This window comes from Pezoporus wallicus, unplaced genomic scaffold (assembly GCF_028554395.1).
Source record: "Pezoporus wallicus isolate ANWC-B61680 ecotype Strahan unplaced genomic scaffold, APGP_CSIRO_Pwel_v1 contig_8673, whole genome shotgun sequence".
Lineage (NCBI taxonomy): Eukaryota > Metazoa > Chordata > Aves > Psittaciformes > Psittacidae > Pezoporus > Pezoporus wallicus.
The window spans coordinates 1,453,896-1,465,794 of record NW_026637196.1 but is presented as its reverse complement, the minus strand read 5'-3'; the positions used below and the strand labels follow the sequence as shown (position 1 = coordinate 1,465,794).

The 11,899-nt window shown below is 52.4% G+C and overlaps 1 protein-coding gene across 4 annotated transcripts in view; it reads left to right on the top strand.

Moving 5' to 3' along the window:
* The window catches only part of TYRO3 (TYRO3 protein tyrosine kinase), a 47,763-nt gene that overhangs the window by 2,683 nt on the left and 33,181 nt on the right, over positions 1 to 11,899 (top strand). The window contains exons 1-3 of one of the 4 annotated variants that reach the window (XM_057403968.1): positions 3,272 to 3,649; positions 6,999 to 7,182; positions 9,431 to 9,531. In XM_057403968.1, the coding sequence (XP_057259951.1) occupies positions 3,562 to 3,649; positions 6,999 to 7,182; positions 9,431 to 9,531 (373 nt within the window). In that variant the 5' untranslated portion in view covers positions 3,272 to 3,561. Of the gene's footprint in view, positions 1 to 3,271; positions 3,650 to 6,998; positions 7,183 to 9,430; positions 9,532 to 11,899 lie in introns of those variants that run through there. The other 3 variants (XM_057403970.1, XM_057403969.1, XM_057403971.1) reach the window with 3 other exon arrangements.

Sequence of the window (11,899 nt, the reverse complement as noted above, 5' to 3'; positions counted from 1 at the left end):
GAATGGAGAGCTATATTTGGGCCCTCAGAAGTGGTCACGTTAAACAGTATTATATTCTGACGTGAACGAGCTCTGGCAATCCCATTATTATGATGGGCTGGGCAGAGAATGGAGTTTAACATTTAGAGTGTCCTCAAAAGCCAATGTAATATCCAGCAGCTCTCAAGCTGTGTCGTTGGCAGGGTTTGGAAAGCACAGAGGGTTTCTGCTTCCTCACTCCCTGTGTTCTGGCCCAACTTTGGGGCATTTATTTGAGAAGTCATCCCTAAGCTGCAAGAGCCCTCACACACACAGAGCTCTTTGCTGTCACTTGCCGTAGCCTCCAGTGGTGACTGAAAGGCTGGGAGCAGCTCTTGTTCTGGCCTGGGGCTGAATATGCTGCCTTCAGCAAATCACCCACTCAGGAAACACCTGAGCAGCCATCCTCGGTCTGCTACACCATAGAGCAGCGCTACTCCTGTGGCCCTTGAATGCCACTTCATTGTCACTCTTCCCATTGCCACAGCTTCCTGATGCAGGATGAGGGATCTGTCTACTAGCGATGGAGGGGATAATGCTGCTCTTCACATCCAGAGTAGGGGGCAGGCAGGTTCTCAAATCCAAGTGCAAACCAGGCAGCTCTATGGAAAACACCTTGCTCAAAACACAGGCATTTTGTATCCAACTGCAGACTGACTGCTTTGACAATGGAGTAGGCCATGTGCCAGCAGCTGTTGGTGAACTTCCAGGGCTTCTCATGGAGATAGGTGGTTTGGGGTGCTTTCTCACAGGGATAACCCATCCTTATCCCATTTGGTCTCATAATTCGAAGAAGCTGAACAGCACAGGAAGGTGAGGATGCCCAGCAAATATTTCTCTCTCCTGCCTTCTCTCCCGCTTCTCTCCCTCTCTTCCTTTCTTCCTTTTTCTTTCTCCTTCAGAAGTCTCCCAGCACTGGGAATTTATCTCTTGATTGTTGTGCTCCTCTTCAGGCATTTTCTAGAACATGTGTATGCAGCCAGCAAGTCCAGTGAGATGTGACAACACAGTATCGCAACAGAAGTAAGGAAAGGACATAAGCCAGGAAGGCACTGGCTTATTTATAATCCACTGTGCTGTGTCCTGTGCATGTGAGCAGCGAGCACTGCCACCAGTGTTATGGCCTGTAGAACAAAGCCACGTTGCTTAATTCAGTGGCCCAAGAGGTGAGAAGAGCTTATTTTTGTTCAGTACCTAAAAGCATTTCAGATTCTCCGGTTCCTTTGGTTTCCGCACGGTACCATTGCACTCCTCCGTAAGTTTTCCCACAGCAGTTTGCACTCCAACTGGCAGTGCGTGCAGGATTCCAGTCCAATTTTCATATGGCTTTTCCTGCCTATCACTGTTAACACAAAGCCCTTTTCAGAAGAGCCGAAGCCAGATCCCCTGCTGAGGAAAATTCCCTTTGGTCTCCTCCTTCCAGCAAAGCTTTGCTTTCTCACACTAGCCTGGAGCCTGGCCTGTGCTGTGCTACAACTTTCTATCAGGTACTCCTCTTTGCAGATAAACGCTCCCTTCCCCTTCCCAAAGCCTTTGGGAGTATCACCTATGACATTTGGGTGAAGGTAGATTTGGTTATGGTAGAAGCATGCTCCAGGCATGCAGCATGGAGCCAGTCAAGCCTCTCTCAGCTGCTGCCTCCCCCGATGGGTTTGGCTGAGTGGCAGTGCTCGCCTGTGCCTCCTCATTCCTGCTTGTACACTGGAGCGTTCCCTGAGCCCACAGGGCCAAGGTGGTGGTGTAAGCCTCTGTAATTGTAAGGCCGGGAGAAATGCTTAGAAGGAAAATGCCATAGAAACACAGCATTATTCTAATGGGAATTCTTTGTTTTTCTCATGAAAAACCTAAAATCTGCAGAAGTAGCTACTTTGTGGAAGGCGCTATCGCCATGAGTAAGTGTCGATGGGTATATATGGATACACGGGGGAGAGGGAGCAGTGATAGCAAGTGTACGTGAGGCTTTTAGCAAAGAACCAGCACAGAACCTCTCAGCCCAGGAGCCATCGTGATCCTGGCAAGAGGTATGTCACGATTTCCTGTCCCCAAGAGCACCGAGGCTTCCCGCAAGCTTTTAGGTGGATGGCTTCCCAGTGTATCCCCTCACGGCCACCTCACTGCGGCCGGAGGCGCTGGAGTGGGATTGACATCTCCATTCCAGTAATGAAATGTTCATGGCATGGCTCCAGTCCCCTAGGAATCCCTATCAGAAATGCAAATAGGAGAGGGAGGAGGAGATCAGAGCTTGGGAGGGAATTACATGAGCTTGTCATGCCTCAGTTTCTCCATCCCCCTACTAGGATAACGCAGTTTCCCTGTGCTCCTCTGTTTAGCCAGGTTTCCAGAGCGTTGCATGCTGATGGCTGTGGCAGAGCTGCCTCGTGTTCTAATGATATTGTTTCTTACGGTGCTTTTCAACCCAGATTCTCACCGTTAACTCCTACGTAAAGGCAGCGACAGATCTCTTTAAGAACTGCCGGTGACTTTTTCCACGCCGTGCTTGTAACTGTGGCAGCAGAGGTCTCCTTCCTCAGAGCTCTCCCTACTTTTCCACTAGCAGAAAAGAGGGCAAGGCCAAGCATGAAGAGCACGGGCGGCTCTCCTCACGTTGCCGCTGCTCTTCCACAGGTCAGGCACCGGGATCGGGTGGCCGGCAGCCCCGAGTGACGGGAGCGTGGGGCTAGAAAGGGCCGGCCAGGGAAGATGGGGCTGGGGCTGCTGCCATCGAGGGGAGGTGCTGCTCATCCCAGGTTTAAATCCTGGATTTAGGCGAGCAGAGCCCCGGTGGTGACGGCCTCAAACCCTCCTCCGCTGGGAGGCTGGAGGGTGCGCGGGGGCTCCATAGGGGCCAGGCTGGCCTCCTGCTTCCACGTGTAGAGAGGCCAATAAGCGACCTGGTTCCCGGTGCCCCGGCAGCTCCCGCGGATGTGGGTCACCCGCTCCCGGCGCTCTGCAAACCAGGCCGCCCGGTGGGGCAGCCCCCGGGGGTGTGGGGGGAGCCGCCTGCAGAGCCCCTCTCGCTCGCCCTCCAGAGGAGTCCAACCGCGGCGTGGCGCGGTCCGGTCCCGCGGGTGCGGAGCGGGGCCGGTCCCGGTGATTCGCCGGTCCGGGGGCGGCGGGCGCCCGGCTGATGCATATTCATGATGTGATGTCAGAGGGGGAGCACAGCGCCCCGTGACCGCCCGAGAGCGCCATTTCCTGGAGGAGGCGGCGGCGGCGGCGGCTGAGGAGCGGCGGGCGGGCGGGCGGAACCGTGCGGGGGAGCCGCCGAGCGGCTGCGCGCCGGCAGGGGGAGACCGACCGGCGGCGGCGGCGACGACCGGACCGGACACAGCGACCGGACCGATCGACCCGGAGGGGCCTCCCGCGCTCGCCCCGGCCGGAGCTGCAGCCAGAAGTTTGAGTCCCCGCAGCCTCCTCGGGGAGCCCGTCGGCGGGAGGCGGTGCGGGGCTGCCTGAGCCGCTGTCGCCGCCGCCGCCTGCGCGGGCGGTGGGAGCCCCCCGCGGCGCGCCGGGAGCTGTGGGGAGGATGGTGGTGCGGGAGCGATGGAGCTGAAGCGGAGCATGGCGATCCCGCGGCTGCTCTTGCTGGGACTGTGGGCTGCGGCGCTCCGGGACGTCGCCACCGTGGCAGGTGAGCGGAGCTGACGGCCCGCCGGCGGCAGAGGACCGGGGGCAGCGGGGAAGGGCGGCGGGGCAGAGACCCCTGGGCGCGGCGGGACGAGCTGCGGGGCCGTGCGGGGAGACCGCTCCCAGTCCCCGGAGGGGTTCCCCCGTGGGCAGCCCCCGCCGCGCCGCCTCTGCTGGTGCCGGCAGCCCGCTGAAGGAGAGCACAGCGCCGGAGGACCGGGCACCGCTCTCCGGACAGGGCTGCCTGGAGCAGCGCCGGGGTGCGGGGTCCGCCCGAGGTGGCGGCTGCGGACCCTCGGGCAGCCACAGGTGGGGGTCGCGCCCGTCCCGTCCCGTTTGGCCCCGCCGGGCTCTGGGGGCTCTGCTGCATGTGCAGGTCCAGGGGCTGCTGGGGAGCCGGCGGTGCCCGGTGGGGAGCTCGGGCTGTGCCGCCTGCAAGTACGGAGGAGTGAGTCGCAGCCCGAGTAATCCTCCTGGTTGTTTGCGGAGGCATTACTCTGGTATGTGCCCAGCGCGGACCGTCGCCGGGGGAAGCCGGGCGCTAGCGCATTCCTGAGTGGCTTTTGTTGGCTTTTCCCTCCTGAACTCCCTTTCCGAAGTTTCACCCCCGAGTGGGCAGGGAGAGGCAGCGTGCGGGAGCCTCCCGCCGCTGCACCGGGAGCTGCGGCTCCGCGGGGAGCCTGCGGTGGCACCGAGCGGGGGAGACGGCGGTGCGGGCTGCATCCCCAGGTCAGGGTCCTGAGGAAGCGAAAAGCCTTTCCCTTGCTGTGCTTGAGAGCATCTTCCTCTCACTCTCCGCTCCCAGCATAACTTCACTAAACGCGTACTTCTGAGGAATCAATACTCAGAGGTGGCAAGTTTAAAAACTAAACAGATACATCACGTATTTGACAACCGGTATGTTTGCTCGCTGTCAGTGCTGTCTAACAACTGCTTGATAAGAAATTTCATGCAATTATTTCCTATCTATACATTTGAAGTCCTACAGGTAGGCTTGGAGGAGCCTATTTGCTTGAGCTTGTTGCACTGGCAAGAATGTTATCAGATGAGAAATCGTGAGTGGGAGAGTAGAAGGAGGAATAGGTGGAAATTAAAATCCATATTGGCATTCTATGTGCTTCTTGCTGATACCTGCAGGAAGAGATGCTGCAGCTAGAACTGGATTATTGTCAAAACGTGGTGAATTTACTAAAAATCCCTGATCTGTATTTTCTTCATTTCAGTTGATCTTATATCGTAGAGGGATTATATTTTGGTGATGTGGAGAATTACAACTCGGGCTGAACACTTGTACTCTATGTTAATTTCCGACATCATTAATTTGTAAGGGAACCGAGAAGCATAGAGGGTCTCTAACAACACTTCTATGTTGAACATGTGGCTAACTCTTTCAACAGGGCAGTCTGAGGGGAGCTGAGTAGTTTGCTCTTCCACGAGGGCACCTGCAATGAAAGTGGCTGTCAGGTTGTGCATGTGCTCATCAGCCTGGCACCATCTGTTTGCTTTAACACAGACAGAGCTGTGAAGCTTTCATGTTTTATTCCAGTACTGTGAGTGGTGGAAGGGAGGGTGCTTTCTGGCACGCACTGGGACCTGTCATTCGTGCTACCAATGAGTTAAGTAATGCGAGGTTAGATCATCCTCGCCCAAAGTGATTAAATCCTTAACCCAGCAAACAAGCTGTACCAACTAAACTGAAATGATCATCTTACCAGTTTAACAGTGCTCTCTGTGAATTTTGTTCAATTAATAACAGCAGATAGAGAGGCAAAGGACTCAACTTGGGGAAATCAGCTGTTAATAGATTGGGGATCTCATTAAGGAAAGGAGTAGGGGCCTTCTGCCTGTGTTCTGGGATTGCTCCCGGAGCAGTGGTACTCCACCAGGAGTTACAGAGCGCAGTGCTGTTCCCGGGTACCAGCTGCCAGTGGCAGAGCTGGTCCCACAGTGCTGGTGTCCCTTCTCCCAGCAGTTACACCCGTGCTCTGTGTCCCTCTGCCCGGTGAGGAGGCGCCTCGTGGCTGTGCGAGGGTGGTGTTTGGGCAGGGAGGGAAGTGGCACAGGAGAAATCTCGGTATTTGATCACTGGTAATGCTGTAGCAGAGCAGGAGCAACAGGGCTGCTTGCTTTAGCAGCGCTCTGCATTTCACAACTGGTGTTTTTCTGCTGGGCTCTGTAGGCTTAGTGAGGCATCAGTGAGAAGCTGACCAGGCAGTGAACTGGGTGAAGTTGTCATGGGCTGTGATACGTTCCCGGGCAAGAGTGATGGAGTTGTTTCTTTTTTTTTCTGAAGGATGTGGAAGCCACTTCCAGGGCATAATATTGAATTTGGCCAGACCTGTTCTGGTCTGTCAGTCCTGTGCCACCGCATAGGAAATGGCCACTCTCCCTAACAAAACTGGCTTTACATTCATTTCCCGCTTCCCACCTTCCTGCTTTCCCATGGTCTCCTTTGATCCTCTCGTTCCTCCTTTATATGCCTTTCTTTCTTAAACGTGCTTACATAGCTGGCTTCCGTGTTTTCTCATGGTAATGTGTTTCATATATTCACTTCTGCTTGAGGGAAACACTCCCCATCCACCCACACATGCAGCAGTGCTCGAGGTCAAATCCTGATCGCTTCTGTGTCAACATCAACCCGAGCAGCTCTACCGACTCTGGCCCTGCTGCTCTGGGGTCTCGGCTCTGTAGCTCTGGGTACAACGCGGCCCTTTGGCTGGGCTGAAGGGTCAGGGAGGCTCATTGGAGCGCACACCCACATCACGCGATAGAAATATCTGTTCTGTAAACAGTTCTGCTCCTTGGCGAGGCGTGCTGTGGAGCAGGCTTTGCTTTCACGGGTTTCGCAAATTGCAGGGCTGTCTGTAGTGCAGGGGAGCAGCGTACGCTGAATAACGAGACGTAATTGAGTCTTTCTCCTATCCCGGCTCTTTGCAAAGGCATACAATGGAGCAAGCACGGTGATTTCTTAGCAGCGCAGGAGCCCCGTAGTTGAAATTACAGCCTGGGAAAAAGAGGGAGGTGTGGTACCGTGCTGAGTGAACACGCTTGGAGCTGCAGGATCACAGGCACAGCGAAGCTCCCAGTGTGTCTGTCCAGCTCCGCTCTGCAGAAGCTCACCCTGCTGTTACGCAACTTGAAGGAAGCCCCATGTGTACACTGACCCTCTGCTTTTCAGTGCTTGCTTTTGACTATTGCTTAGCAGGCGTAGTATAGCAGTGCCGAGACTAACAGACCCCCTCTGCAGCGTGTGCTGGTAGGGTGTGTAACTCCAGACCACCAACCTAGAGTAATTTGATGTACTCCAACCCCCCTTCTTCTGGGGGTGGGGCGGAGTAGTATTTTTCTTTTAGGTATGAAATTTACAGGATCTCCAATCAAATTAAAGGTGTCCCAGGGCCAACCCGTGAAACTAAATTGCAGCCTCGAGGGAACGGAAGATCCCGAGATGTTGTGGATCAAGGACGGAGCAGTGGTGCAAAGCGTAGACCAGGTGTACATTCCAGTAGATGAAGAACACTGGATCGGCTTCCTCAGGTACAACGGATGCAGGGAAGGAAGGATACTGTGGAAACTATTGCACAGTTTTCTGCTGTCAGCTATAGCTGTGCAACTGCAGTGCCCTCGGCAGGGCAGGGTCCTTCGCTCTGCAGTTCAACACGTGGCAAGGGCATAACTGAGAGCAGAGCTGAAGCCACTTGAGGGCTGAGATTTTATGCACTAGATCCATATTGGTTTCCTGACTGCTGTGGTGACAGGTGCTTTGCTAATGCTTGTGGTGCTTGAGATGTGACTTCAAGGTGAGAGGATGTTCTTACCTTGTTCATCTTATTCTGCCGTGCAGCAGGAAGACTAAGGTCTGACTTACATAGATACGTTTTCTCTTTCATACTCATTCCCTTCTCTTTCTCTCTTGAGCTCTCAGTCTGCCTAAAGGGTAAGGGTTGGTAATTGAAATGGACTCCCAGGATTACATCCCTTTCCTTTCTTTGGGGAGAAGGGTTTGTTACCTGAACCACCACTGAGTCGTTTTGCAGAGACTTTCCTAATGCATTTGCACTACATGGTATCAGTCCTGCCCTGCTCAGCACAAAACTCTTCTGCAAAGCAGCTCTCTGTGCCTTCATTTCAGCAGAAGAGGGATGTCAGCTAGTTACAGAAGTACCAAGTTAAACAAGACCCAAGGTTCTGCTCTGGCTTTTTCTATGCATAAAGAGAGCTTGTATGAGCAAACATGCCATCACCATGAGGACTCAAAACTGGTGATTGAGAATCAATCTTCCCTGAGCTCCAGCTTCATCTCCTATTAGGTTTCTTGGATTGACATTGCACAGTCTCCAATTCAAGCAACTAAAGGTCTCTGTGCTAAAGCTTGTCTGCAAGAAACATTTTGATAAGGAAAAAATCTGTGCCTAAGAAAATCATTGCATTATAGTGTGTTTTTCTTGAAATGACACCATTTACTGCCCTCCTGTTCTATTCGTTAGCTCTCTTTGCTCTCTGCAATCTCTCAACCTGATCTCCTTTCTCATCTCTTGTTTTCCTCCACTGCAAACTTTCTGCAGCACCAGGGCTAAGTTAGGGTGCTAAATCCAGATGTGTCTGAACCTCTTTCTCCTTTTTCCTTTCTTCTCCTAAAGTGATCATTTCTACCACCTTCTGTGTAAGACTTTGCTGCAATTGATGTGTTTCAGAACATGGGGCTCGATGGGCGGGACAGCTGATGCCATTTGAAGGCACAGCTCTGAAAAACAGGCTGTAGTGGGTCCGTTCTGTGCATTTTGGCAAACCCTCTCCCTTTTCTCTCTTCCTTCCTGAGATGTTCTTCCCTTTCCTCAAGGTGAACTGCTAGCGTTAGAAAGGTGGGCATCAGATCTGCTGAGGATCCCTGCATGGCAGCAAGCACATGGGTGCACATCCCATGGGGGGCAGTCCACTTCTGTACATTGACAGGCACTCAGAGGCACAGTGGTGCCTTGGGTAGCTGAGACCTTGTTGCTTTGGGACCACATTCTGCCCTTATTCACCACAGTAGCTTTGTGCTGCTAACAGCAGTGAGGATGCTGCAGATTTCCAGCAGTGGAGCAAGGAGCAGAATTTCTCCCCTGAACTGGAGGTCTGTGACCTGAATGCAAGCCCCCCACAGCTGCCTTCCCCTGCTTGGGTGCATCTTCTCAGACAGGGAACTGTTGCTGAGCAAGAGACAACACAGAAATGTTCATAGGGTGAGGTCCTGTGCTGGAATAAGCCAGCATGACCCCTTGAAATCATTAACCAAGCGGCCCAAGGAGTGTGAGACACTCTTGGGGTAAGAATAACACTAAGTGCAGCTGAGGGGTCAGAAAAGAGCCCCCTTCACATCTGTTCCTGTATGAGGCTGTCACCAGCCCTGTCACCTCACTGGGGCAAAGCTTTGGGCTCACTGAGGTTTGTGATTTGGAGCTTCCCACTAGCTCGGACACTGCAGGTCAAGCTGCTGCTCTTGAAGGCTAGCTAGAGTCATGGTCCAGGATCCAGATGACCAACCCCTTCTATTCTCGGAAGACACAAATGATGGGGTTTCTGCAAGGATCTTTCAGAGGAAGGCTGTCTGCTCTGCTGAGGATTCCTTCTACCCACTTGCTGCGTGGTTTGTGCTGGCTGGCTGTTGCCCTCCTCTCCAGAGCTGGCTGTGTCTCAGTAGGTGTTGCCCGTGCATCTGGTTTGCCAAACACTGAAGGGTCCTTTGGGGCAAAAACATGCTTTATCCACGTAAAATATCGATCTGGCTTTTGACTTTTTTCAGCTTGAAATCCGTCGAGCGGACAGATTCTGGGAAGTACTGGTGCCAGGTTGAGAACGGGGGGAAGAAGGAAGAATCACAGCAAGTGTGGCTCATAGTGGAAGGTAAGGAGGAGTAGTAGTGCTGGTTTCCTTTCAGGGATGACCCACCAGTATGCTCTAGGTGGAAGTGGTGAGAGCAGATTGCTCGTGACAGGCTTCTTGGCTCTGAACCTTTGCTGCTAACTGCAGTGAGATCGCTACAGAGCAGGAGTAAGAATAGGAGAGCAGCTTCAAGGAGAGGAGCTGTCAGTTCTTATTCTGGTTTTATTTTGGCACATTAGGAAACAAGATCCTTTCATGCACACACATTTCTTTCCAGCCCCTCAATCCATTGTTGTTTTCATCTCCAAATAATTCATAGAATGATGGGATGGTTCATGTTGAAAGGGATCCATGGGGACCATGTGGTCCAACCCACTTCTCAAAGCAGAGTCACTGCCTGGTTCTGTGTATCAGGCAAGCAGGTCTTTGAGGGCAAAGAACTCTTTTAGCCCAGTTCTGAGTTTCAGAAGGACTGTACATCAGCACTTCATAGCTGTGACTGTTCCATGTGGCACTGTTTCATCCAGTCTTATCTGATAAAGAATAACTTCTACATGGTTGCCCAAAAGTCACCCAGAGCAGCATGGGTTGGTGGCTTCTCACTGCCTCCAGTTTCATTTCCCTTGAGCCATGGCTGTGTTAATAGTCATAAGATGGCTTAATATTTGATGAGGAAGTTAACAGTGCACTTGCAGGAAGAAGTGGCTTTTCGGATGTAATTGGTAACGTTTTGGTCCAGTGCTGAATCAGCAGTCTTAAAGAGGGGGAGCAGGGAGGGTGCTGTGGGAGGTGGTGTGGTCTGGGTGTTGTACAGCAAAGCACTCACTCAGAGCCTTGATAACATCCATAGCAGTTCTCACAGCAAGAGGGACTCTTACCTGGTGCTGTTTCAACTAGAAAGCGTTTACAGCTGAAAACTCTCTCTACTGTGTAGTGTTTCCATTTCTATTCCAGTCGCCATGGCCTGCTCCAAAGGTGGCTGCGTTTGCATGGTGCGTGCATTAGGAGTGATGGGGTCGCTCAGTGTGCTAAGCCATCTGCAAAGACAGAGGAGCCCTGGACAGCGCAGGCAGCAAGTGTCAGAGTCACAACAATCAGCTGCAGCTATGTAAGGGGGAGTGCTAAGAATGAAGGCCAAAGCTTACAGCAGAAGTTGACAAAATGCAACTAATGGCCTTTATGAGAAAAGCAAGCACAGCAGAAGCTGGTTAAACGTGAACTGAGCTTGTAATCATCTGAAAAGGGAGTTACTGGGGAAAATTAATAAATAACAAATAGTGATAAGGTCTGGTGTTTGAAAATGTGTCAGCTGTTACCATCAGAAAGCACAGGGAATGCAAAAGCCTATCAGTCCCTCCACTGTTATCTCTGTGTGTTTCTTCTCTGGGCGTACCAGCTTTGTCTAGAGGTGGTTGCTGTATTGATAACAACTGTTGACATCTTTGAGACTGGATCTTTACTCTGGCTGTTTGCAGCCTTTGGTAGGTGCTGACACCCTCTTTGTGTGCCACAAACAAGTGTGAGCTACTGGTGAACTAATTTAAAGTGAGCTCGAGTGGGTTTCGATGCTGTCTAATATCAGCCTTGAGATCCACGTAGGTAGTCTGTATCACGCAGAATTTGTAGCAATGTTGTTTGAACTGGCTTTGTAATACAGCTCAAATGTTTGCTCCTATGAAACACAAAATAAACCCCAAATTAGTCTGAAACTGTTTTCTGGTTTAGAAAGGAGACTCTGGCCTTCCAAGTACATGATGGCATTCGATGCCCAGAGAGGTAATTGAAGAGACGCACTGCAGAGTGTGAACATCTTCAAAGCACAGATTATGTTTCTTACAGAGCTTTCCTCTGAAATTACACCCCTGGCTATGCTCTGTTCCTGGGCTGCGGGCCCCTGTTGTGGCTGCAGTCACACTTGTATGGACACGACTCCATCTATAAACTGAGCTGTAGGAACAAAATCAGCCCTGTAGGTTGGATGCTGGTGTGGAACAGGGAACAGACAAGCTCATTTCCCTGCTTTGCCACTGATGTCCTGTTGGCTGCTCCGTGCCCCTATGGTGCATCTGTGAAGGGCGGTGCAGGCACTGACCTCTTGTACAAGGAACTGGAGGGCTGAATGGGTCATGGACAGTGAGGTATCCAGGTAACACATATATGGGCACAGTGCAAGTTCCTGAGCTGGATGAATCAGCTGCACACCCTGAACTAGGAGAGTGCTTAATTGTGGTCTTGTCTGATCTGGTTAGCTGCTCCCAGAGCCAGAAAACCTGCCGAGCTGGGCAGGATCCTCCCAGAAGGTTACCTGGGGTGTCATGGTAAAGGGACAGGAGGCAGGGATCCTGCTTGCAAGAGAAAGAAACGATGGTGTTTTCTTTTCTAATCTTCC